At 31.9% G+C, this 23091-nt stretch overlaps 1 protein-coding gene across 1 annotated transcript; it reads left to right on the forward strand.

Annotated features, from left to right (window-relative positions):
• The first annotated feature begins 402 nt into the window (after positions 1-402).
• LOC145329793 (nose resistant to fluoxetine protein 6-like) lies at positions 403-21436 on the forward strand. Its single transcript, XM_080174189.1, has 20 exons — positions 403-503; positions 895-1076; positions 1370-1412; positions 1517-1558; positions 2111-2201; positions 4271-4309; positions 4814-4876; positions 5409-5475; positions 7855-7940; positions 8355-8416; positions 8761-8863; positions 10062-10134; positions 10733-10855; positions 11470-11568; positions 12075-12172; positions 12730-12848; positions 13564-13630; positions 19931-20005; positions 20373-20436; positions 20997-21436. Exons 1-20 carry the CDS (start codon positions 461-463, stop codon positions 21132-21134), a joined length of 1677 nt encoding a protein of 558 aa, XP_080030315.1. The 5' UTR covers positions 403-460; the 3' UTR covers positions 21135-21436.
• Positions 21437-23091: the final 1655 nt, after the last annotated feature.

Below are 23091 nucleotides of genomic sequence, written 5' to 3' on the forward strand. Positions count from 1 at the left end.
CTCCATTCTCCCATTACCTTCACAAGAAAGCGAATCTGAACAAAGACAAAGAAGAACCCGCATAAATTTGGTATTGAATGGGAATGCCTTCACACTCCCTTAGTTTCACCCTGATTAAAATTCTAAGTTATAACTTAATTATATGAGAATTTTGTACAATATGACTTAAGAGACTTTCTGATAATGATTACGGAGTTGCTACGTTTTAGGATTGTTCCTTGTGATCATAGGAATCGCATACAAAGTTTAATTTAAATAGAGCGATTCTTACATGATTTAATCAAGAATAAGAACAATACTTACTAATACACAACCTCTAGTAAAGATTTGTATTCAAATTATTGTATCATAGACAGTTTAAATGACAATATCATAAAGTGTGCTTGTTTCTGTAACAGATAATGTTAAAGACACCTCTGCTAATGTGAAAATAGAAGCTAATGACAATCCTTCAGAAAGAATGGAGCCACCAATTATTATTGTTCAAGATTGGGATGCTTCAGGTGAAGCCTTTGACAAGTCAGATGACCTTAATTACCAGTTTTGATTCTTTCAGGAAAAATTAAAATCGCAAAAATAACATGTAAAACAAAAGATCTGTAGAATATAAATTCAACTGTAATAAGTCATTTACATTCATCACAAAATATTTTTTTAAATACCAACAATCAATACGTTATTACCTGGATATTGCACCAGATTTTCATGTACTATGATGAAGAAATAATATCATTTGGCTAAATCAACAAAACACTTCATCCACTAGCTTTACACCATCCCATCCTCTCCTGGATGATATATTGATCAATAAATGAGGTCCATATTAGCAAGCTAAATTGACGAAAAATTTTCCCAGTCAATATATCCAGGTAAATCCTTAATTCATAATTTTAGATATGCCAAAAGTTACTGAAACTGGAGTCATGAAAGTTACATTTGAGGAGCATCAAAAAGAAGGTGCCTCCAATGCAACAATTTACACTGATATAGAGGAATTAGAAGATATACCAAACACAGATAGTATTGAAGTGGATGATAAGGAACATTTGTGTGTCCAGGATAAGTCACTAATTCAGGTATCTTATTAAAGTGCTTATTTCAATGTTAAAAATTGGACATCTCACTGAAATAACTTCATGAATGACGATGTATTCATTATTGCCATGCACATCTATAGCAACAAGGTAATTGTTAAATGCATAGGTGTATTATCTACCACAATCTAAGACAAAAACGTGGACGTGGTTTGGTTGTCTTTAATTTGACATAACATTTGTTGCATATTGTAATATATTTTTAAAATTTTATTATTTATTATTTAAAGTTTTAATATTTTATTTTATCCTTTAATGTTATGTAAATTGTATAGGAAGAAGATAGAACTTGGCTAAGCAGGATGCACGGACTTTCAGGTAACAATATCCAAAAATTTTATTTTGAAAATTATTAAAAGATTTGCATATTTCAAAAATAGTATTTGGTTAAATCTGTTGGTATAAATTACATTTTTCTACAGAAAGTTTGGTTAATAATATCTATGGTATTGACTTGAAAAAAGGTAAGCTTTAAAAAAATTTATTAAGTTAAAAGAATTACATTATCAGGATTGTTTCAAAATTGGTTTTATTTTGAATATTTATGATGATTATATAAAAGTAGCAGGATGTCTGTCCGTCTCAAAATATCTTGCTAATTTATGCTCTTATTAGTTACTCTTTCAAGTGAAGTATTTAATTGTTTAATTGTGCCTATTTTATAAATAAAATATTTAGGTAACTTTTGTAACACCAAGCTTCCCACCCTTCTTCACTAAAAAATTTTAAAAAGTTTGGAAGTGTTTGACAAGAAAACTCATTTTTACTTTACTTTGACGTAATCATATTTTCTTGAGGACGAAGAAAGTCTTACAAAAAATCAGCTTCCGACGTCATAAAAATGAGGGATTATCCATCTCTTTTTTAGGGGTTTTCTTTCCCACTCCTCCTCTACTAATCCCTCATTTTTATGACGTCAGATTTTTTTTATGGAACTTTATTCGTCTTCCATTTTCTTTATTTACTGTACATATTTGATTTTACTCTGTGAAACAAAGCATTTTTTCTTTACTTAGATAAAACTGTCAATGATAATATTGATGTCACTGATGACAGTAATGAAAAAGAATCTGAAGACTTGAATAAGAAATCTGCTTTAACATCAAGGTAATTTATAAAGCGCAGCGTATCATAATAAACACTGGTTATGCAAAACAAATATTAAAAGTTGATTACACCACTTAGTAATAAAGATTAACAGAAAGCTTAATACTTCTACAAAGTCAAGTCTATGAGATATACAGGTAGTAAGTTGTCTTATGGTTGTGACTACAAATACTACGCAATGAGGTTGATGTCAAAAGGAAATGAACCAGTGGTTAGCCCAAGCAAATATTAATTTTACCTAATGATTATTCATTTGTTAAAAAAGTACAGAAGTAAAAACAAGGTTTTAAAATTCTAAAAGCGGTAAAATTTAAAATCTTTTTTGGGAGAAAAACTGTTGTATTGGACGGGAAAACGGTCATACTTCATTGACTAGATTTAGATTGGCATATATTATAAATTAAAATACTTAAAATGTCGGTCTGTTCCTTTGTATAGAAATAACACAAATGGAGGAAATTGTTTTGTTTTCATATGCTCTATCATTCTTCTACGTTTTCTAAATAAAATAATTTGTCCTTTTTTATGGTTGTTCTTAATTTTTAAATTAAACTTTACGGTTTTGCTATAGATGCATTTACTTTGTATGCTGTCATCTTTGCTAGTTTTACTTTTTTTTACCAGTTCTATAGAAAAGGCAATTTTAACTTTGTCTGTATATGCATTATGTATGTATTTATACTTAGACAATTTTTTTGTAAATGATAGGTGGATGTATTACCGTTAACTAATGGTAAAAAAGTAAATTTATGATAACTTTATCTTATTACAAGCGTCAGCGCCTCAAGAGGCCTTTATGGCATTGATGCGGGAGGGGGGAGGGATTGTAAACACCCCTCTTACATTTAGTTTTGAAAAGAAAAGTAGGAAATTGAAAGTCTCTTTTATAGGCACGATTTCTCTTCGGAGGGTGGTGGAACCTTCCCAAAAAATAGTTATTAGCCTTTCCTGGACCTATATTAATCTTCATCTAAAAAGTATATCTGCAAATATACCTTATACTTTTCAGGGAGGAAGGGGACATCTTGATTTGAATTACATTGGTATCCAAAGATTTATAACACTTTCTCTTATTCATTTGCTTAAAACCTTTGGGTACTTTTTTCAAATCTTGATTTTGGTTGAACGAAACTAGCAGTGGCCAAATATTTAAAACCGAAGCTTTTCTATAATTAGGATCGGTCCGTCCGCCCGTCCGTGCGTCCGTCCGTCACACACGGATAGCTCTTTTCGTAAATTAGGCATGTTAGAATTGTCCTATCGATTTCAAACTTTGCATGGTGATTCCTATAGTAGTTAGGTACGATTTAGAAAGCGTAGAAACTCTATAAGCATTACCAGAATGTCCGTACGTCCGATTTAAACAAGTTGATCTTTTTTACTTTTTTAACAACAAATTTTTATGTGATCTAATCATCCGATTGCTCTGATTTTTGGTATATTGATTCCTGGGACAACAAAGTATAATGTTTTAAGCGAAGCAACTCTATAATTAAGTCCAAAAAATGTAAGTATGTCCATAAACATTATCCTGTATCAAGCATTTTTCCAACAAATTTTCTTACAATTTTGCTTCGACTCTTATACATTTATATTCTGATTATCCTACCGTCCTACCGTTTCAGTGCTTTGCTTTTATGGATGTTGTCATCCTTGATTAACCAACACAGTCGGTTAACATTAAATATTATCATTGTTGATGTACCTCATTTATCTACCTTTGTCCTATCCCTTAAGATCCCTGACTTTACTTATCCGTCAAGAGAAAGTTTTCCAATTTTGTGTTTGAATCAAGTTGAAGCATAACAAGAAAAGTGTATATTTTTCAAGGATCTCAGGGGTTAAGACATAGGACAATAAATTGATTTACATCCCCATTTATGAAAAACACAATTGCCCCATCTGTTGAAAGTTTAGAAATCAGTATCGTTGTTTCACCTATGAATTTGATAAAGTAATTAATACCTAGATCAGTCTAATTTATAGTGCAATAGCCTCTTTCTTCCTGGTTTTAAGCATCTTTTTCCCAAAAGCTCAATATACCCAAACAAAATAATTATACTTTTTAGGAATGTTATTTTAGCTTTTTCAGCTCGACAAAACATCAGGTAAATAAATAATATTCATAAAATGATTAAAAGTCACGAAACCTTTGTGTTTATATTATAAATATTTAACTATTAAATTTATCTATTGACTCCTATAGAAGGATTTTTTTTTTTTGGGGGGGGTGGGTTGGTCTGTTGGTCTTACCCCTTCCCAACAAACCTACAACATGACCAGAATACCAAAATGTAGCTTTCCTGAAAAATTGAATTGTATATTGATATTTCTAAACATGCATGGATATATACATGTATATTTATAACATACATACAATATTAACACATATACATATATCCAGCTAATTTAGATCCAAAAACAAGGATGACAACATCAAAAAAATAGAAGCTTGACATATCAGACGGATAGACAAACGAACATATGGAGAATCTACGCAGAATGCTTGATATGGACATACTTTTATTTTTATATTGATAATGGAGATGCTTCGCTTATAACATTATGCCTGATCTTCCTAGGAATAAATTAAACCTTTATTTATGATTTAGGAAATTGAGTAGTATTGGCTCTGCAGAATCAGATTTGAAATTTATCCATGGACTAAGATTTTACAGGAATATTTGCATTTTAATTTTTTTATAATCCTTATAATAAAGTAACATGATCTGTGTCTGTATGTACTAAAGGATCTTGTTCACCGCTAAACCAATTTGGTTCTCCTTTACAGTGTCGCTTCTCACAGTAACTGGGAAGGTTACTAACTATTTTGTGGGATAGTACCACTACCCTCTCAAAAGAAATTTCCCCTAGAAAAATAATTGTCCCAAAAAATCTAAAATTGAAAGTTTTGTAAATGTCTTTGAGTAGTTTTAGGCTATTTTGCGCACCTTCTTTTCTTCCTGGATGATAGGGAAAAACAATTAGAAATTAATAAGATAGAGAAAATGTCTTTGAATAATTAGCAAAAATATTATCTCAATTATACTTTCATTTATTAATTGATTTATTCCTTTTAGGTTCTACGTTAACTTTGTATTTTTGGGTTAAAGAGGATTTTTTAAAATTTAAATGATATTCTGTAAACCAAAACGTATATCTTTTTTCGAACTAAATGAATTTTTAAAAATTGAAAATATTATTATTCAGTATGTGTTGGATTATTTTGGGACATACTGTTCTTTATACTCTACCTTATGCAGATAATCCCAAGGTAATTTTAGGGATCTTAAGGGACAATAAAAACCCGCAACCGTGGCTCAACACGTAGCGCATCCGCTCGTCGTCGGGAAGGTGATAGGTTCGAATCTCGGACCGACGTTAAAAATGGTTCCTACTGATGCTATGTCAGGTGCGCGACATAAATAGATAGAGTAGGGGGAATGCCTTGGCCCAAAACAGGCGCACCTCACTACCATGCACCGGTTAGGACTTCTCAGACAAAGGTGGTGCAATCAATGGGTTGGTTGTCTGATGGGCAAATGGACACTTTACACTGCAATCATAGGGTTTCGGACTGACAACCCTATCCCATGTCCATAAAAAGCCACATTGTTACAGAAATACTGACAAATTGTCAGCGGCCTGTGCTTTCCAAGTGGAGTGAAAAAGGCTTGTTACTTTTTTTTTAAGGGACAATATATTAATGTACTTACCCTAGAAAGATAAACAAATTTGCCCCTTCTGTCTATTAAATTATAAAATTATTGCTTCCAAAGTTTGGACTAACCGATTCAAGATTTAATAAAATAGAATAAAAAAAAGTTTAAGCCAAAGAATGTTCTTTTATTCGGTATTAAAAGAGCTTAAAATCACGAAAAATTTGACACCCCCTGAAACCCAATCAAAGGAGGTGTAGACGCACGTCGGAGGGGGGGGGGAGCGGATATAGACGCCTATCAAAATTTTGCCACTGCCTTTGGTCTCAGCATTATTTTTATGGATATTATCATTCTTGTTTCTATTTAGGAAGTTGAAAAAAATACTTTTTATCACAAAATAAATCAAACTGTAAAAATAACCAGTTTAATAACATTTTATGGGTATTTTTCATTTAGAATAAATTGTACTTTTAAATTGGCTTTTTTCTCTCCTAGAGATAAAATTTTGTGATTATTACAAAAAAGACAAGGATGTCAAAAGTAGCAGAGTACTTTCCTATAAATATTAATAATTTCTAAATAAAAGTAACAGGTTGTCTCGTGTATGTGTTTACCGAATAGTCTCTCTACCCGCTGAACCAATATGGATATCCTCTACACTGTAGCTTCTTTTATGTCCTTGGAATGTTTATAACTATTTTTTGGGAGGGTACAACCACCCTCCTATGAGAACAATGCCTTCATCTTTCGAAAAGCAATTCAAACCCTTTCTTTTTAAACTACAATTAAAGATGAGGGATCGACTCCAACCCCCCCCCCCCCCCCTCCACTTTCATCATCAAGGACCCCTGATTCACAGGATGCGTTCTTGTCTAAGATATTTTTGGTACCCGATATTTTTAACAACTACGCTGATTTTCAGATAAGTTTTTACGTGTCCCCCTTTTGACTTTTTTACTTTTGGAAGAAAGGACGTACATAGCCTAATGAAAGAGTTAAAGGTACAATATTTTAAGCGAAGCATCTCTATAATCAAACCCTTAAAATGTAAGTATGTTCTTAAACATTATCCTGTATTTAAGCAGTTTTTTTAACAAATTTGCTTAAAAATTTGTTTCAAATTATACATTTATATTCTGATTATTCAGTTCTGAAGCTCTACAAGTGTTAATGTTCGTTTGTCCTACTGTTGCAGAGGCTTTGCTTTTATGGATGTTGTCATCCTTGTTACAAATAGTTTCCAAGATTACCCTTTTTTTAAAAACGTACTCAAAAACCAGGTTGTTATATAAAAGTTTTTTAAGGGCAAATTTTTCATAGTCACGTTTGGGTTATACTTGAATTGGAAATTTTATTTAGAAATATATCTTTATATCTATCTATCTATCTATCTATCTATCTATCTATCTATCTATCTATCTATCTATCTATCTTTCTATCTATCTATCTATCTATCTATCTATCTATCTATCTATCTATCTATCTATCTATCTATCTATCTATCTATCTATCTATCTATCTATCTATCTATCTATCTATCTATCTATCTATCTATCTATCTATCTATCTATATATCTATCTATCTATCTATCTATCTTTCTATCTATCTATCTATCTATCTATCTATCTATCTATCTATCTATCTATCTATCTATCTATCTATCTATCTATCTATCTATCTATCTATCTATCTATCTATCTATCTATCTATCTATCTATCTATCTATCTATCTATCTATCTATCTATCTATATATCTATCTATCTATCTATCTATCTATCTATCTATCTATCTATCTATCTATCTATCTATCTATCTATCTATCTATCTATCTATCTATCTATCTATCTATCTATCTATCTATCTATCTATCTATCTATCTATCTATCTATCTATCTATCTATCTATCTATCTATCTATCTATCTATCTATCTATCTATCTATCTATCTATCTATCTATCTATCTATCTACATATCTATCTATCTACCTAGTGGCTGCTGGATATCTTTGCTAACTCAGCTTGGCCACAGCTGATCTCCCAAGGAACCTTTGCAGTGGATACTTTCTTGTTCATAAGGTATTTACTCATTTGAACTAGCAGCTGCGCCCCTAACATCTAGGGGCTTTGTATTTGAAAAGGATTGCTAGGGGATAAAAAAAATGCCTAAAACAATTCCTAAACTTATTAGGTAGTATGAAGATTTGGAACAAACACATTTCTTATTTGATATGACAGTTATCTTTGGACACAAAAATAAACAAGGATGACAACATACAAAAAAGACACCAACAAACATAGAGTGAGAGCGCTTTTTATACTTTATTTATTACAAAATCCGCAAGAAGACGAAAAATTATGTAGACTAATTGCGTATTTAGACTTAATTAATAAAGATGCTTTATTTATTAGATCATGTCAAAACTTCATAAAAATTATATTTTTTCATGTTTTCTTTCTTTAAAACATACTGTTTTATTTGTCGATTTTTAGTGGACTTCTCCTGACCTACCTCATTTTTAAAACAATGGAAAAAGAAAAGAGAAGATTTACAGGTTTAAGTATTTTCAGGAAGGGGGCATTAGACTGCAAATCTTACTTGTCCCCAAAGTTTATCTTATTCGTTGCCTTATAAACTTTTGGTACTTTTATTAAATATTGATTGGTTGTAAAATCTAGCAAAATATGTAAAATCTATTCTACATATATGGGGGGTAATTTGTATTTTAATGAACAGAGGTGTGTTCAGCAATTTACCAGGGGGGTATGAAACAATAGGACCATCCAAATGTCTAACTTAATGTGAAACCTACCTCACGCCACTGATTAGAAATACATAAATATATCCTCAATTTTCTTATCCTTTAAAATCCCTGTTGAATCCTTACTATTTTTTAAGGTTTTGACATGTTGAAGCTGATATTACACAGATACTTGAGATTAATACCACCCTACTTTGTACTGGTTGTCATTATTCAACCACTCTACTTTTATCTCACACGGTATACATATATTTTTTATAGCATAGGTACTCAAAAACTCAAAAAATTTCAGCTGTCGTTGGGAGACAACACACAGTAAAATTGACAACCTCTCCATTTGTCCCCCAAATATTATTTAAAATTTCTATCATTTTCTGGATATACCTTCTAAATAGAAATAGGAGAGAAGAACTATAGTGTGAACCCCTTTTTCGTAAATCTGACGAAGGAACTCCTCCAGCTGACAAAAAAAACTTTAAAATTTTTCGAGTATATAATTTCTAGAAAGCTAACTTTATATTAAGGAATTCAACAATTCATAGCTAACTTATTAAAGGATTTGTAATATGCTTTTCACTATACTAGAAAATAAATTTTAACACGATATAATTTACGTGAGAAAAGCTTTATTTTAAGAAATGCGACTATTTACAGCTGACTCTTTATATGAACAAAATGAAAAAAACTTACGCATATGTGTACAGTGTATACACAGTACAACGCTAGGTCCTGTTGAAAACGTAACAAACGTACTGTTGTATTGCCATTTGTTGTTATTTTATTTTTATATAATTTATTTTGAGGTAAACATGAAATAAACTATGAATTTAAGTATTTTAAATGTTTATAATAGATACGAATTACGAATGAAAGATTATAAATCATGTACATTTGAAGTCCGAGATATTATTTTTTTGTTTTAATAGAAACTCAAGAAAAAAATATGATTTTATTAACTTAAATTTATAAAGGGATTTTTATTAGTTTACAAGGATTGCAATAGATGAAGCATATTTATTATTAATGGACAGATAAAACATTGATGTGAAACAACAATATGAAGTCAGTACTTCATGTGATGGACTTGATTCGAGTAAAAGTTGAAAGAACAGCTCTAATTTCCTCTAATGAAAAAACTAGAAAACTTCAGTTTAATTCAACCAATGAGATTTCATGTATGCTCCAATGCGATTCATTTATTGGTTCAATCAGACATTACCTCTCTTTCTTAGTATCTTTATTACCTTCTACCTTTATTCTAACACACTATTGGTTTGCCCCTGGCACCTAGTGGCTCAGAATTTGTAGAGGGAGGGAAGGAGTAGAAGAAAACCATCCCAAGTCTTCTCTAAAGAACTCGGTCTGTTTATAAATTATTGAGATCTTAGCGGACTAATTTAATATGGAAATTGATTTATATTCTCTATTTATGATACAGAGGGCCATTTTTCAACGAGGATGGGGTGAACGAATGTGAAAAATATTGGTGGAGAAATCTACTAAATATCCAGGTAAATCATTTTTTGTTGATTCTTGATCTTGATTCTCTATTGTTTTTATCTAATTTTTAAAATTTGGTTAAACAATTGCACTGTTCTGTTTATGTCGTCATATTTAATAGTTATTTCTCGCATCGTATTATAAACGGCTTTCCACGGATATAGAAAGTACAATTATAAGATTAAAACTAGTTTTTTTAGCCACGAGGTGCCGAAGGCACCGGCTAAAAAAATGGTTTTATTTTATGATTGTACATTTCTATATTCGTAGAAAGCTGGAAATAAATCGATGCTAGACATAGTTTTTTCGTATGGATGAGAACCGGTTCCTATCCACCGGATTCGAATGAATACGAGAAATTAATTTAAACACATTATCCAGTTTGTTCAAGTCTTTAAAAAGACTTTAACCGAATTCTCACTCTTCACTTATTAAAGTTTATTTAAAGAAGAACTTGTTGTGGGCTGGGAAGTATTTTCTCTGGGTTGTTGCAAATAGCCTAAAACCTTTCCCAGAACAATGTACAGCTGTTACAAGATCCAAACGATATAAAGATATACATTTATATAAAATATAGATACTTAGAAAAACAATTTTTATTATGTTCAGAACTGGTTCAAATTTGATGATATGTGTGCTAACTGGACATGGTATTTGGCTCTGGATTTCCAGCTTTTTGTTGTTGCTGCCCTACTCATATGGTTCTTCTTCATTGTTAAACCTGTATCTATGGTAGGTTTTACAAGTTGATATGTTTAAACAGTGCAGTAAGTGGGGAATTTTTGTTTTTTCACTTAATTACACATTACATAGGTTTGGTTAGATTTATAAGTTTAGTGTTAAAGGTTTAAAATAGATAGTATACGTTATCCCCAAGCAGCTACCAAAGGGTTTAGGTCACCTGCAGTCAATAGGCATGATCATTTGTGGCTGGAATTCAAATTAAAACAAATCCACCAACGATGGATAGCACAAACTAACTGAACGCAAGCTATCCCTTGAAAACAGTCTTCAGATCTTGTATTAATATGTTGTTAGTCTTATAAGCATTTTAAATATAAGTGCCCGGCTGTTTTTTTGTTTTTTTTAAAATCCAACTCGACCCTAGATGATTTGGTTCTATGATGTCAGATATATAAATTCTGCCATAACTCCAAAATAATTGCCTGCATTTGGTAGCTTACTGTTATATTGTTATGGGATAAATGGGAAAGATTGTTTTTTCCTCAACACAATTTATAATTTAAGTAAAAAGTGAGCGATTTGTCAACACAGGTGGAATAATTTAACAGTAAAAAATTTTCCTGATCCTTTTGTGTTACATTATTATGATAACTTTCTTTTAGGTTCTGGTATTTGGCGGATTATTGTTTTCTTGGTTATCATCTTTTTGGATAGCTGGAAAGGATAACATACATCCTGAAAATATTATTGATACTTTACAGGTAAATTATTTATCAACCATTAACAATATGGTCAATACCCTGTAAAGTGCAAATTAATTCTCCCCTAAACTAAAATTTAGTTTGAAAATATAATTTAGAGGAGGGGGCTTTATTTAAGGGTTATTTCTCACTTACTTATAAAATAGCTTAAAACCATTGCACCATTTTTCTTTAAAAGACAAGCTAACTTTGTTCACCAGTTACTGAGATATTAATCTTCAGGTGCATGGACGGGGAGACCTTTTAAGTATGTAATGTGTGACAAATTCCATAAAAATTGCATATAACAAAGAAAGATGTAAAGTGTCAAGTCTAATATTTGTCACATCATATTTTTTTATGGGTAAGGGCTAAAGTTTAATATAATACCCAGTTTTTTGGAGAGAAATCCCCCTCCCCCCCATCCGGCACACACACACATAACACCCAAAGACAGTTATTTCATGCCTAATGCCTAAGATAACCATAAATAAAATAAAATAAGCATTTTTTTATTTATATGCTAGGAGTCCAAATCCACTGTATTTGATGATTACTATGATAAGCCCTACACAAGAGCAGGACCCTATATCATTGGATGTATCAATGGTTATATTATCTACAAGTAATTTCATTTATATTTGAATAATTTAAACTTGGCATGCTGATTCCTGTAACAGTTATGTACAATTTTAAAAGCTTGTCAACTCTATTATCATTACCAGAATGTCCATATCTATCTTCTTAACATAATGCTTTTTTATGTATTATACAGATAGATTTCCCCTTAGATTTTGAATTGATCTTACCGTACTATTTATTACGCCTGTCCCTCCTTAACTGTGCGAATGTCCATTAAAACAAAACAAAAAAATATTATGATGTAATCAAATCCTAAAAACGACAGCATGCCCTTTTACTATATCCTGCATTTACGTAATTTTGTAACAAATTTATGAACAGTTTGGTTTGCACTTACAAATTAATATACTGCTTATTAACTTCTGACAAATCTTCTGTTCGTTTCTTCTTTCTTCTGATTTTAGAGCTTCGCTTTTAATGAAAGCTGTCATCCTTGTTTACATATGTGTACCATATGTATTAAAACTATTAAATCTTTTATCTATTTAACATATCTAATTTAATCATTGAATGAAAATTTTGCTTTAAATTTGTGTCTAGGTATGTAACTGGTAAAAGCCATCTACAGCTAAGCAAATTAGTTCGGCTACTTGGATGGATAGTGTCTACTGGTCTTGGATTATATCTTATCTTTGGGCTCTACAATGTTACTTTTTCAGGTTAAACATATAAAAATCTTGCAATATATAATCACTTTAAAAGAATTTTTAAATGCTTTGTCTGTCTAGAGGAAAAGAGAAGGCTTTGTGATTTTCTCAGCTATTTTCAGAGATAGAAGTCTTACATTTATTTTCTATAATAAAATGTGAGAAATCTACCCAAAAAGATTATCTATTGTTATTTTTTCCATCCACCTGTTTGACTGTTCATATTTATATCCGGAGGATTATTACCGGTTCTCAACCATACTGAAAAATTATGTCTAGCAGTGTATTACATCCGTTTTCTACAAATAAAAAAATGTCCAATTATAGGATTGAAGCCAGTTTTTTTAGCCAGTGCCCTTGGCATCTCGTGGCTAAAAAACTTGTTTTAATCTTATAATTGTACATTTTATATCCGCGGAAAGATGTTTATAATACGATGAAAGAAATAACTATTCCCGTATCGCTTCGAAACTATAAATATCCGGAGGATTATAACCGGTTCTCAGCCATACTGAAAAACTATGTCTAGCAGTGTATTATATCCGTTTTCTACAAATAAAAAAATGTCCAATCATAGGATTAAAGCCAGTTTTTTTTAGCCAGTGCCCTTGGCATCTCGGGGCTAAAAAACTTGTTTTAATCTTATAATTGTACATTTTATATCCGCGGAAAACTGTTTGTAATACGCTGCGAGAAATAACTGTTCTTATATTATTTCTTTATCTAGAGGGTCAGTCAGAAATGTATTTGAGCAGCTGTAGAATTGGTTGGGCTGTGATGTTATCTTGGATAAGGTAATCTTAAAGGGAGTGTGAACGTAATAATATCTTATCTGATTATCAAATCTTAACATTTTCTAAGCACATTTCACTACACTGATCAACCAAAAACGTCCTATTAACAAAAATATTTAGGAATAATGCCTTGATTTTATGGTAATTTGGGAGGGAAAAAGGAAAAAACAGGGAAAATCTTAACGTTTTTGTTTCTTATAATGTTTGTAGGGATATTTAACTTGTCATATATAGTTGAAACAATTTACTTACTGTCAAGGATTTATTTTATGATATAAAATTGCCAATTAGTTTTTTTATAACGTAGTAATTGGGTAATAAAGACCTATTTTAAATTCGTAGTATTGACATAAAAATACCTCACTGTCTACAAAGGGTTGAATCTCACAGGTTATTTAAAATAATAATATTCTTTTTTATTGTGTTGGACAATAAATAACCCACTTTGGAGAATTAGTTTACACTTTTATCAGACTGTTTATAAAGAAATATTGCTTCTTTATTATTTACAAATTTGTAATTAAAGGTGGGCGAGAGATGGGCCATCTAAAGTTAATTGGATACTACTAAAAAACCTGTTTCTAAATTTGTTATTGTGAGATAAAATCAACCTTATTCGACGTTCACTCAAAGCCCAAAAATAATGGACTTAAAAGTGTATTAAACTGTATATAATACATTTGCAAATACATTGATACCATTAATTTGCCTCTTAGATAGAAAAAAGTATGTTTTTTTAATATTTTTCTCTTGCTACAAATCAAATTTCAAATTTGAGTCACCAAAAATGCTAAACTAATTTTTGCTCTAGAAGAATAAATTTTTGGAGTTAGAAAGTGCTTAATACCTCATTTTAATCGCCTGGCATTGCTTTATAATATACAGGTAATGACTTGGTTTTTTATGGAACAGCTGATTAAAAAATCGAGGTTTTGTGATAAACCCACTTTTGTTGTTGCTCCATAAATGATATTTTTTCCCCCAATTTTTTTGGCTGTAAAGAAGCTTTATATATTCATATAACATCCACCTAAATTTGACTTTTGATATTTTATTTATAACATCACCAGAGGGAATTGAATTTTGGAAAAAAAATATCAATTTATATTTTACACTGCTATGCATTGTTCTTGTTCTTGTTTCTAAAAAAAATTTATATTATAAAAAAGAGAATTATTTAACGCTTCTATAGGTATGTTTATCATTTTTCTAGGCTAAATATAACTATAATTACACCATTTTAAAGTTAGACATCTTAACATATTAACATAATTATTGAATCGGTCTGTATTATTAGGCTGGCAACCCTTAAAACAGCTTCATTTCATTATCCTATTATACAGGGTGCGCCACATAAATCCGGACTTTTTTCAAACGGCCATAGCACCAAAACTACTTGACCAATCATGACGTTTAACAACACTATAAAAAGCTTGGGTAATTACCTTTTTGCCCATATAAATTTTTGGACGATGGAGGACGTGTTCTCCGAGCTGGCAGCGCTTATGTTCAACATGGCAGAAGCGAATTGCGCTGATAGTTTACCCTGGATTCTCGACTAGGGCCCACTAAATGTGACCTCAGCCCATCTATAGGTGAGGTAGAGTTATGCAACTTGCTGGGGATACTGTTAAATACATAAGTAAGACACTAGAAAAGACTAGAGCACTCTATCTGAAATGGCTTGGCCGTATTACTCCATCAAAGTGAAACGTGGCAGATTTTGAGATGTCAAAAACGTCAAAAATCGTGAAAATTCGTGAAAATTTCTCGGTTCTCGACTACATGGGCCCATTTGTAACCTTAATACTCGTTTTAGACTATGTGTTGCGATGATAACTCTAGCTTAATCTTCATGCCATTTCCAAAACTACATTAAACGTTGTTCTAGCTTAATTGTGGCCCAAATGAGAACCGCCGTGTCGAAGGGTAGCTTGAAAGATGGGTGAATTTGGATCCTGCAGTTACTCACGTCCCTAAGGAGATATGGCCTCCCAGCAGCCCCGATCTTCATCCAATTGACTTTTGGGCCTGGAGCGCCATTAAATAACGAACTAATAGACGCGCCCATACCACAAAGACCTTCCTCATTGCCACTATGAGGGGGAACTTCGCCAGCTTGGACAGGGACATGGTGACCTGGGTCTGGGGGCGGTTCAGGGGGCGGGTAGAGGCGGTGATTGAGGCTGGCAGCGATTTTATTGAATAATCTAAAAGTCATATACCTAGTTTGCTTCCCAGTTTTTAAAATTCAATGAAATCTTTAAAATTGACGATGTTATGTTCATTTGTTTAAAAATAAGAAAAAGTCCGGATTTATGTGGCGCACCCTGTATATAGTAATTATTATATGTATAAACACACTTAATTTTTTAACTTTTTATTGATGGAATACATATGTTTCTCTATAAAAATAGATCATCAGTTCCAATTAAGATGTATAAAATAAGAGTTAAAAAAAATATATATATATGTCAATGCATTTTGAATCCTTTTAAAAGACTAAATAAGAAAGAAGTGTTAGAAAATTGTGCCCCCTGCGGGGTTTTTTACTGCTTATATCCTCTTAGGGTTGGGGGGGAATTAGCATCTTTATATAAAAAGGGGGAGGTGTTTGAAGAGAATCTTTAAAGAGAAAAAAATAGGTCATATTTTATCATTTGCAGTTTTACAAATTAATACATATTATATAAAGCTTTTTTGTCTGTAGCTTAAGATTTCGGTAAAGTATAAGGCTATTTTACTAATTTCCTTACTCCTTTAATTACAGAGCTCCTAGATGCTTGGAGCGCAGCTGCTAGTAAATAAACAAAGTAAAATGATTCCTGAATAATTGATTTACAATTTTAAAAAGCAAAACATTTTTACAATTAGGATGTGTATATCCATGCCATGGTTAGCTCTTTTTGTTAATTCAGGCGTGTTAGAATTAATCTTAAATGTTGGAAGATGATTTTTGTAGCAGTAAGGTACTTAGCAACTTTATAATCATTACTTTATGTAAAGGGATGTCCCGGTGGGGGGGGGGGGGGGTTAGGGGGTTAAGGGTTATTAATTAATTTGGGGCAACCCCATAATCTTTAATCTTCCCCTCCCCCCCCCCCCCAAAAAAAAAATATAAAAAGCTTTGACGTCCTTGCCTCTATTATATAAAGATTACCCCACAAAATGAACATGGGGATGCCCAAATTTAGATATTTCAATTCCCCCCCCCCTTCCCCCCAAATCAAAAAGCTTGGACGTCCTTGATTAAGTAAGCTCATTTAAAACATACTGAAATCAATTTGTGTACAACAATTAACCTATTTAGTTTTTTAGTAGTGAAGCTACTCTATAATTCAAAATATTTGTCCGTCCATTGTCTGTCCATTCATCTGTATGTCTGTTCATTGGTATGTCTGTCTGTCTGAGACAGAAAGGGGAAAACAATATTTTCTCGGCTTCTATAAAAGATAGAAGGCTGAAATTTTCATGGATTGAATATTCTCTCTCTCTATCAATACTCCATATTTTCATCAAGTTTCATTAGGATTTGCCAAAAAACTGGGGTGGGCTATATCGATTCCTACATTTCAAGTTTTCATGATTTTCTCTACTCCTATTCAAGTTAGATGGTTGAAATTCCGGGATTGAATACTTTGATATTTTGCATAATTTTATCAAGTTTTATTGAGATTTACTTATTTGGGTTCTACCTCAAACATAGGAGTCCCAAATGTCGGAGTGGACAAATGCAGGAGTCCCAAACATCGGAGTGGACAAACGTAAGAATGGGACAAACGTCAGAGTAGACAAACATCAAGGTGGACAAACATTGAAGTGGAAAACATTGGAGTGGACATTGCTTAAATAAAACCTAGGAGTGTCTACTATTTTAATAATATTACAATTTTGAAATTTTTTATACCCTTGTCTACAAAATAATGACTATGGCTGCAGCGCTCAGCCCCCTAGCCTATATCCTAACCTAACCTAACTAAGAAAAGTAACGGGACGAAGGTAGGGGGGGCTGTGTTTGTATAAAAAAAAATCAAAATTGAAAAAAAAGTTTGGGACTCCTGTGTTTGTCCACTCCGATGTTTGTCCCAAAAATCCTGCGTTTGTCCACTCCAACGTTTGTCCCACTCCTGCGTTTGTTCCACTCTGACGTTTGGGACTCAAGCATTTGTCCCTTCAATGTTTTTCCACTCCTACATTTGGCATGGAACCGATTATTGGTTGGGGTGCTAGTTTGATTCCTAAGTTTGATTCCTGATTTGTAAGTTTTAAGGATTTTCTTTACTCCTATTAAAAAAAATTTAAAAGGCTGGTTTTATACCCCCCATAATATATTACAGGGGGTGATTACCCCCATCCCTAAAAAAAATTACCCTTTTACAAGCACCTCCCCCTGGATACTCCTGCACTCCCCCTTGTAGTGACTAGGCCAACCTTATGGTCTCTGGTTTCAGGAAGCCCATTCAATTATGAGAAGTTCACATTATAAGAGCACTCTTACAGCATCCTCTCTATAAGCATTACATGTGTAATGCATTATAGACACACAGATAGATATTGTGAGGGATCCTACACTTTTTAACACCTTGTTTTTCAGGTAAAAATTGTTCCAATAGTTCTTGATATTGATATTTTATTTAAAAATTACAATAACTTGAATATAATGATGTTTAAAAAATGCTGAAATTATAGTTATATTTAGACTAGAAAAATGATTAACATACCTATAGAAGCATTAAATAATTCTCTTTTTAATTATAAAAATATTTTTTAGAAACAAGAACGAGAACAATGCATAGCAGTGTAAAATATAAATTGATATTTTTTTCAAAATTCCAAAACTATCCAGGGTCCTATAAGAAGCATCCATAAAACACAGAACTCAATAGGTACTGGATAATAATACAGCTTAATAATACAGACCGATTCAATAATTGTGTTAATATGTTATGATGTCTAACTTTAAAATGGTGTAATTATAGTTATATTTAGCCTAGAAAAATGATAAACATACCTATAGAAGCGTTAAATAATTCTCTTTTTTATAATATAAATTTTTTTAGAAACAAGAACAAAAACAATGCATAGCAGTGTAAAATATAAATTGATATTTTTTTTTCCAAAATTCAATTCCCTCTGGTGATGTTATAAATAAAATATCAAAAGTCAAATTTAGGTGGATGTTATATAAATGTATAAAGCTTCTTTACAGCCAAAAAAATTGGGGAAAAAAATATCATTTATGGAGCAACAACATAAGTGGGTTTATCACAAAACCTCGATTTTTTAGTCAGCTGTTCCATAAAAAACCAAGTCATTACCTGTATATTATAAAGCAATGCCAGGCGATTAAAATGAGGTATTAAGCACTTTCTAACTCCAAAATTTGATTCTTCTAGAGCAAAAATTAGTTTAGCATTTTTGGTGACTCAAATTTGAAATTTGATTTGTAGCAAGAGAAAAATTTTAAATAAACATACTTTTTTCTATCTAAGAGGCAAATTAATGGTATCAATATATTCGCAAATGTCTTATATACAGTTTAATACACTTTTAAGTCCATTATTTTTGGGCTTTGAGTGAACGTCGAATAAGGTTGATTTTATCTCTTGTATTTGGTTTTCAATAAAAAATATTGCTTATTTTATCAATTTCTAAGTAACTATACATTGGTTTAAAGCAAGGATTATGTTAAAAGTCAGCTTAACCGTTAGGAAAAATCAAGAACTATATGAAAAAGTTTAATTTTAGCTATAATGGGAGAAAATAGCAATTTAATGCACATTTTATATAATACAGAAAATTTCTTTCTTTCCCTGTACCTTATAAAAATCGTCGGAAAAAGCCGTTTTTTAAGCAAACAAAAGCGCGTTTTGCTCTATCTGTGAGATATTATGAATGAGATAATGTTAAGATTTTATATTAAGATGAGAAAAATTTACGTTCACAGTCCCTTTAAATACAAAGAAGTTTGTTTGTTTGTATGTTTGTCTGTACTGAAGGATCTCGCTAACCGATCGGGTTCTTCTTTACAGGGTAGCTTCTCATAGTTCACGGGAAGGTTTATAACTATTTTCTGGGGGGGGGGGGGGGGGGAGACACAGATAGAAAGACGGACAAAAATAGTTTTACTTTGCATTATAGATACAAAAGAATTTTTCCAAAGGTCAACCTAAATAGTTACAACCAACAAATAATTTAATAAAATTGGTCAACACAAAATTTTTAAAGGTCAACCAATTTTCAGAGGTCGACCTATGTTTATTATGAACTATTTAGATAATGATAATTTATTTATCTTAGTTTGGAATGTATATGCAATAGAGGGGGAATAATTCAATGGATTCTTTCATTACCAAGCATCATACCATTCTCAAGGTATAGATTAGAATATAGATGGATAGATAGATAGATAGATTTACAGATAGTTAGATAGACAGTAAATAGACAGTAAATAGACAGTAGATAGACAGTAGATAGACAGTAGATAGATAGTAGATAGACAGTAGACAGACAGTAGATAGACAGTAGATATACAGTAGATAGACAGTAGATAGACAGTAGACAGACAGTAGATAGACAGTAGAGACAATAGAGAGATTGAAGTTTAAATAGGTAGACATAAAGCTAGATAGAAAGACAGATAGAAGGACAAGTAGATAGCCAGGTAAAGATATGTAGGTCGTTATATAAATTAATATATTGGCAGGCAATCTCTATTATTTTATAGTTTGTGATTAATTAGGTTGACTTACACAGCTTATTTGATCCATCCTGTACTTATGACTGTTTTTGTTAAAAATCTAGAGGTATTCTTTTTTAAGCCTATATATCTTGGTAATACATGGGGTTGCTGAAGTTTTAATTAATACAATGTTATATTTAAACTTGATTATAAAGAACCATTGCCTAAACACCCAATGAATCAATATTTCAAATAAGATTATGATTTTCTACGCTTAAAATTTGTAACTCATTGTTTTATGAAGCAGAATTCAAAGTTTAAATATAGAAGTTTATCAATTCTTACATGCCTAAATCAACCATAAAGCTTTCCGTTTCTAATAGACAGTCGAACCAACCTTTTTAATACAAAAAGTTACATTACAGTTAACAATAATTTAATAAAAATTCTGGGTATAGTCCCTTTCGTAACATCGCACCTTATGGGGCGATTCTTAATATTTTTCACAGTAGCTTTTCTCCTATTTCTAGCCCCTGCGGGGCCAATTACCTAACCTTGTGGGGCAATCACCTAACCCAATATAACCTAAGATAACCTATAAAAAGCCATTTTAAAAATACGACGAATCGCCCCTTATGGGGCGATGTTACGAAAGGGACTATTCCCAAAATTCTTTATTTTCAGAGCCCTCTGCATATATCCCGCTCCTATATAATTCTGCTGTACAATGGTTTATTGGTTTCAAGCTTCTCTGCTGCGCTGATTATCAACCTTGTTTTTGAATCACCCTGGATTAATTTACAGAAAGCTGCTGGTTTATGATTTAAAATATAATGTAAAGTAGTAAGGTTTTTGTCTGTCTGTTCAAGACCTTAGTATTAGACTGTAAATTACACTGGTAACGAATTTAGCTTATTCGTTGGCTTAAACCTTTGGGATCTTTTATTCAATTCTGATCAAAACTATTAGTATCCTAACTTTATAACAAATAATCTAAATCTAAAGAAGGGTTCATTTTGCTATCATCATTTTTTCGTCCATAGGGGCAAAGTGCTATTAAATATGTACATTATTTGTTATGTTTGTTTTTTGATTTTATTGAAATAAATGATTCTTTTTAAAAATTAATGTTTTGATAAAATATAAAAAGCTCATATACAATCGACTATTACGAATCTCGACCAAAAGACATTACTGCTATTATGTCAGGGGTTCGAGATAAACATGTAGTAATGTAGTAACATGTAACATGTAGTAAGTGGAATGCCTTGGCCCAAAGTTTTCAAAACCCTTTGGATAGATGCAGAATTTTTTAGTTGAGTTAATCCCTATTGTTAAAGTTTGCAATGAAAAAAGCCTGTCTTATTATTCTTTATCTTACAAAAAAATATATCGAAAACCCCTCAACTCATCTTTTTTTGAAAGGGGGGGGGGATGGTGGAACACTCTTGAGGCTAGGGACGAATAAATAAAAAGTTAAATAATTCACGACCAATCTTATTTTTGAAGATAAAAACTTTTTTTCTAAAATTAGAAAACAGGAAATCTAAGACAAATATCAGATACGGACAGGACTTATGGTTGTTCATTTTGTTGGTACCAAACCTTTTGAAACACAATCAATAACCAAAAAACTTCGGGTATAGTCACTTTCGTGACAACGCCCCTTCAGTTGCGATTCTTCGTTTTTTTTCACAGAAGCTTTCTCCCATTTCTAGCCCCTACGGGGGGCTCTAATCCTGCGGGGCCAATTGCCTAACCCTGTGAGCCAATCACCTAACCCAATATACCCTAACCTAACCTAAAATAACACATTCAAAAGCCATCTAAAAATACGACGAATCGCCCCTTAAGGAGCGTTGACACGAATGGGACTATTCCCAAAACTTATTATATTATACTATATTATTAAATGTTGATTAGTTGGTTTAAAATAAGTATGTCCATACAGAAATGAACCTAAATCTTAAGCTTATAAAAGGTAATTTTGTTTATCAATATTACATTAGGACTACATTTTTTTTGTTTATTGTCTTATCTCTTAAGATCCCTGAACCATAATTGCAAAGAAAGTTTTGAAACTAGTTATTTTTACAGCCATGTAAATGACGTTAACCTTTTCTAAAAAGAAGGAGATAATAGTATAAATAGTACGCTTACTCAGAGATAAGGGATAATACAATTACATCCCCATTAACGATAAACATTATCCCTTCTTCAGATTAAAGTTATTGGTGTAAAAGTTCATTCACTGATGTGAATCAACCAATTAAGATTTTATACGTTGTCATAATAAAGTTCCCAAAGTTTCAAATCAAAACAAAAGAGATGATGTTTTTTTCTGTAATTTACAGTCCAATGTCCCCTTCCTCCCTGCCACCAACCAATATTTTAACAGGATAGCAACAGTCAGGAATTTAGGGATTGGACATTGGGCATTTTTTCAAATATTGCTGAAACCAGGGATCATAAGAAAGAAGGCAGTGTACTGTATATAAATGTTGTTCAGTTCAGGCGCGTCTCTCTTTTGAACTGTGGAGTCCAGAGAATACGGCCACCCTGCTCCTCCATGAATTCATTTTTTTGGCAAGTGCTTCAGCTTCTCCCCATGTTAATTCCAACTTAAAGAGGTCCTTTTCAGTGCTCCGCCTCCAGGTCATTTTTGGTTTTCCCCGTTTACGTTTACCAGTGGTGGGGTTCCATTTTAAGCACTTTTTTGGAAACCTATTTTGTTCCATTCTAAGCACATGTCCTAGCCACCTTAGTCTTTTAAATTTCA

This window comes from Acartia tonsa, chromosome 10 (assembly GCF_053477335.1).
Source record: "Acartia tonsa isolate MP-2025a chromosome 10, ASM5347733v1, whole genome shotgun sequence".
In the NCBI taxonomy this organism is placed as follows: domain Eukaryota; kingdom Metazoa; phylum Arthropoda; class Copepoda; order Calanoida; family Acartiidae; genus Acartia; species Acartia tonsa.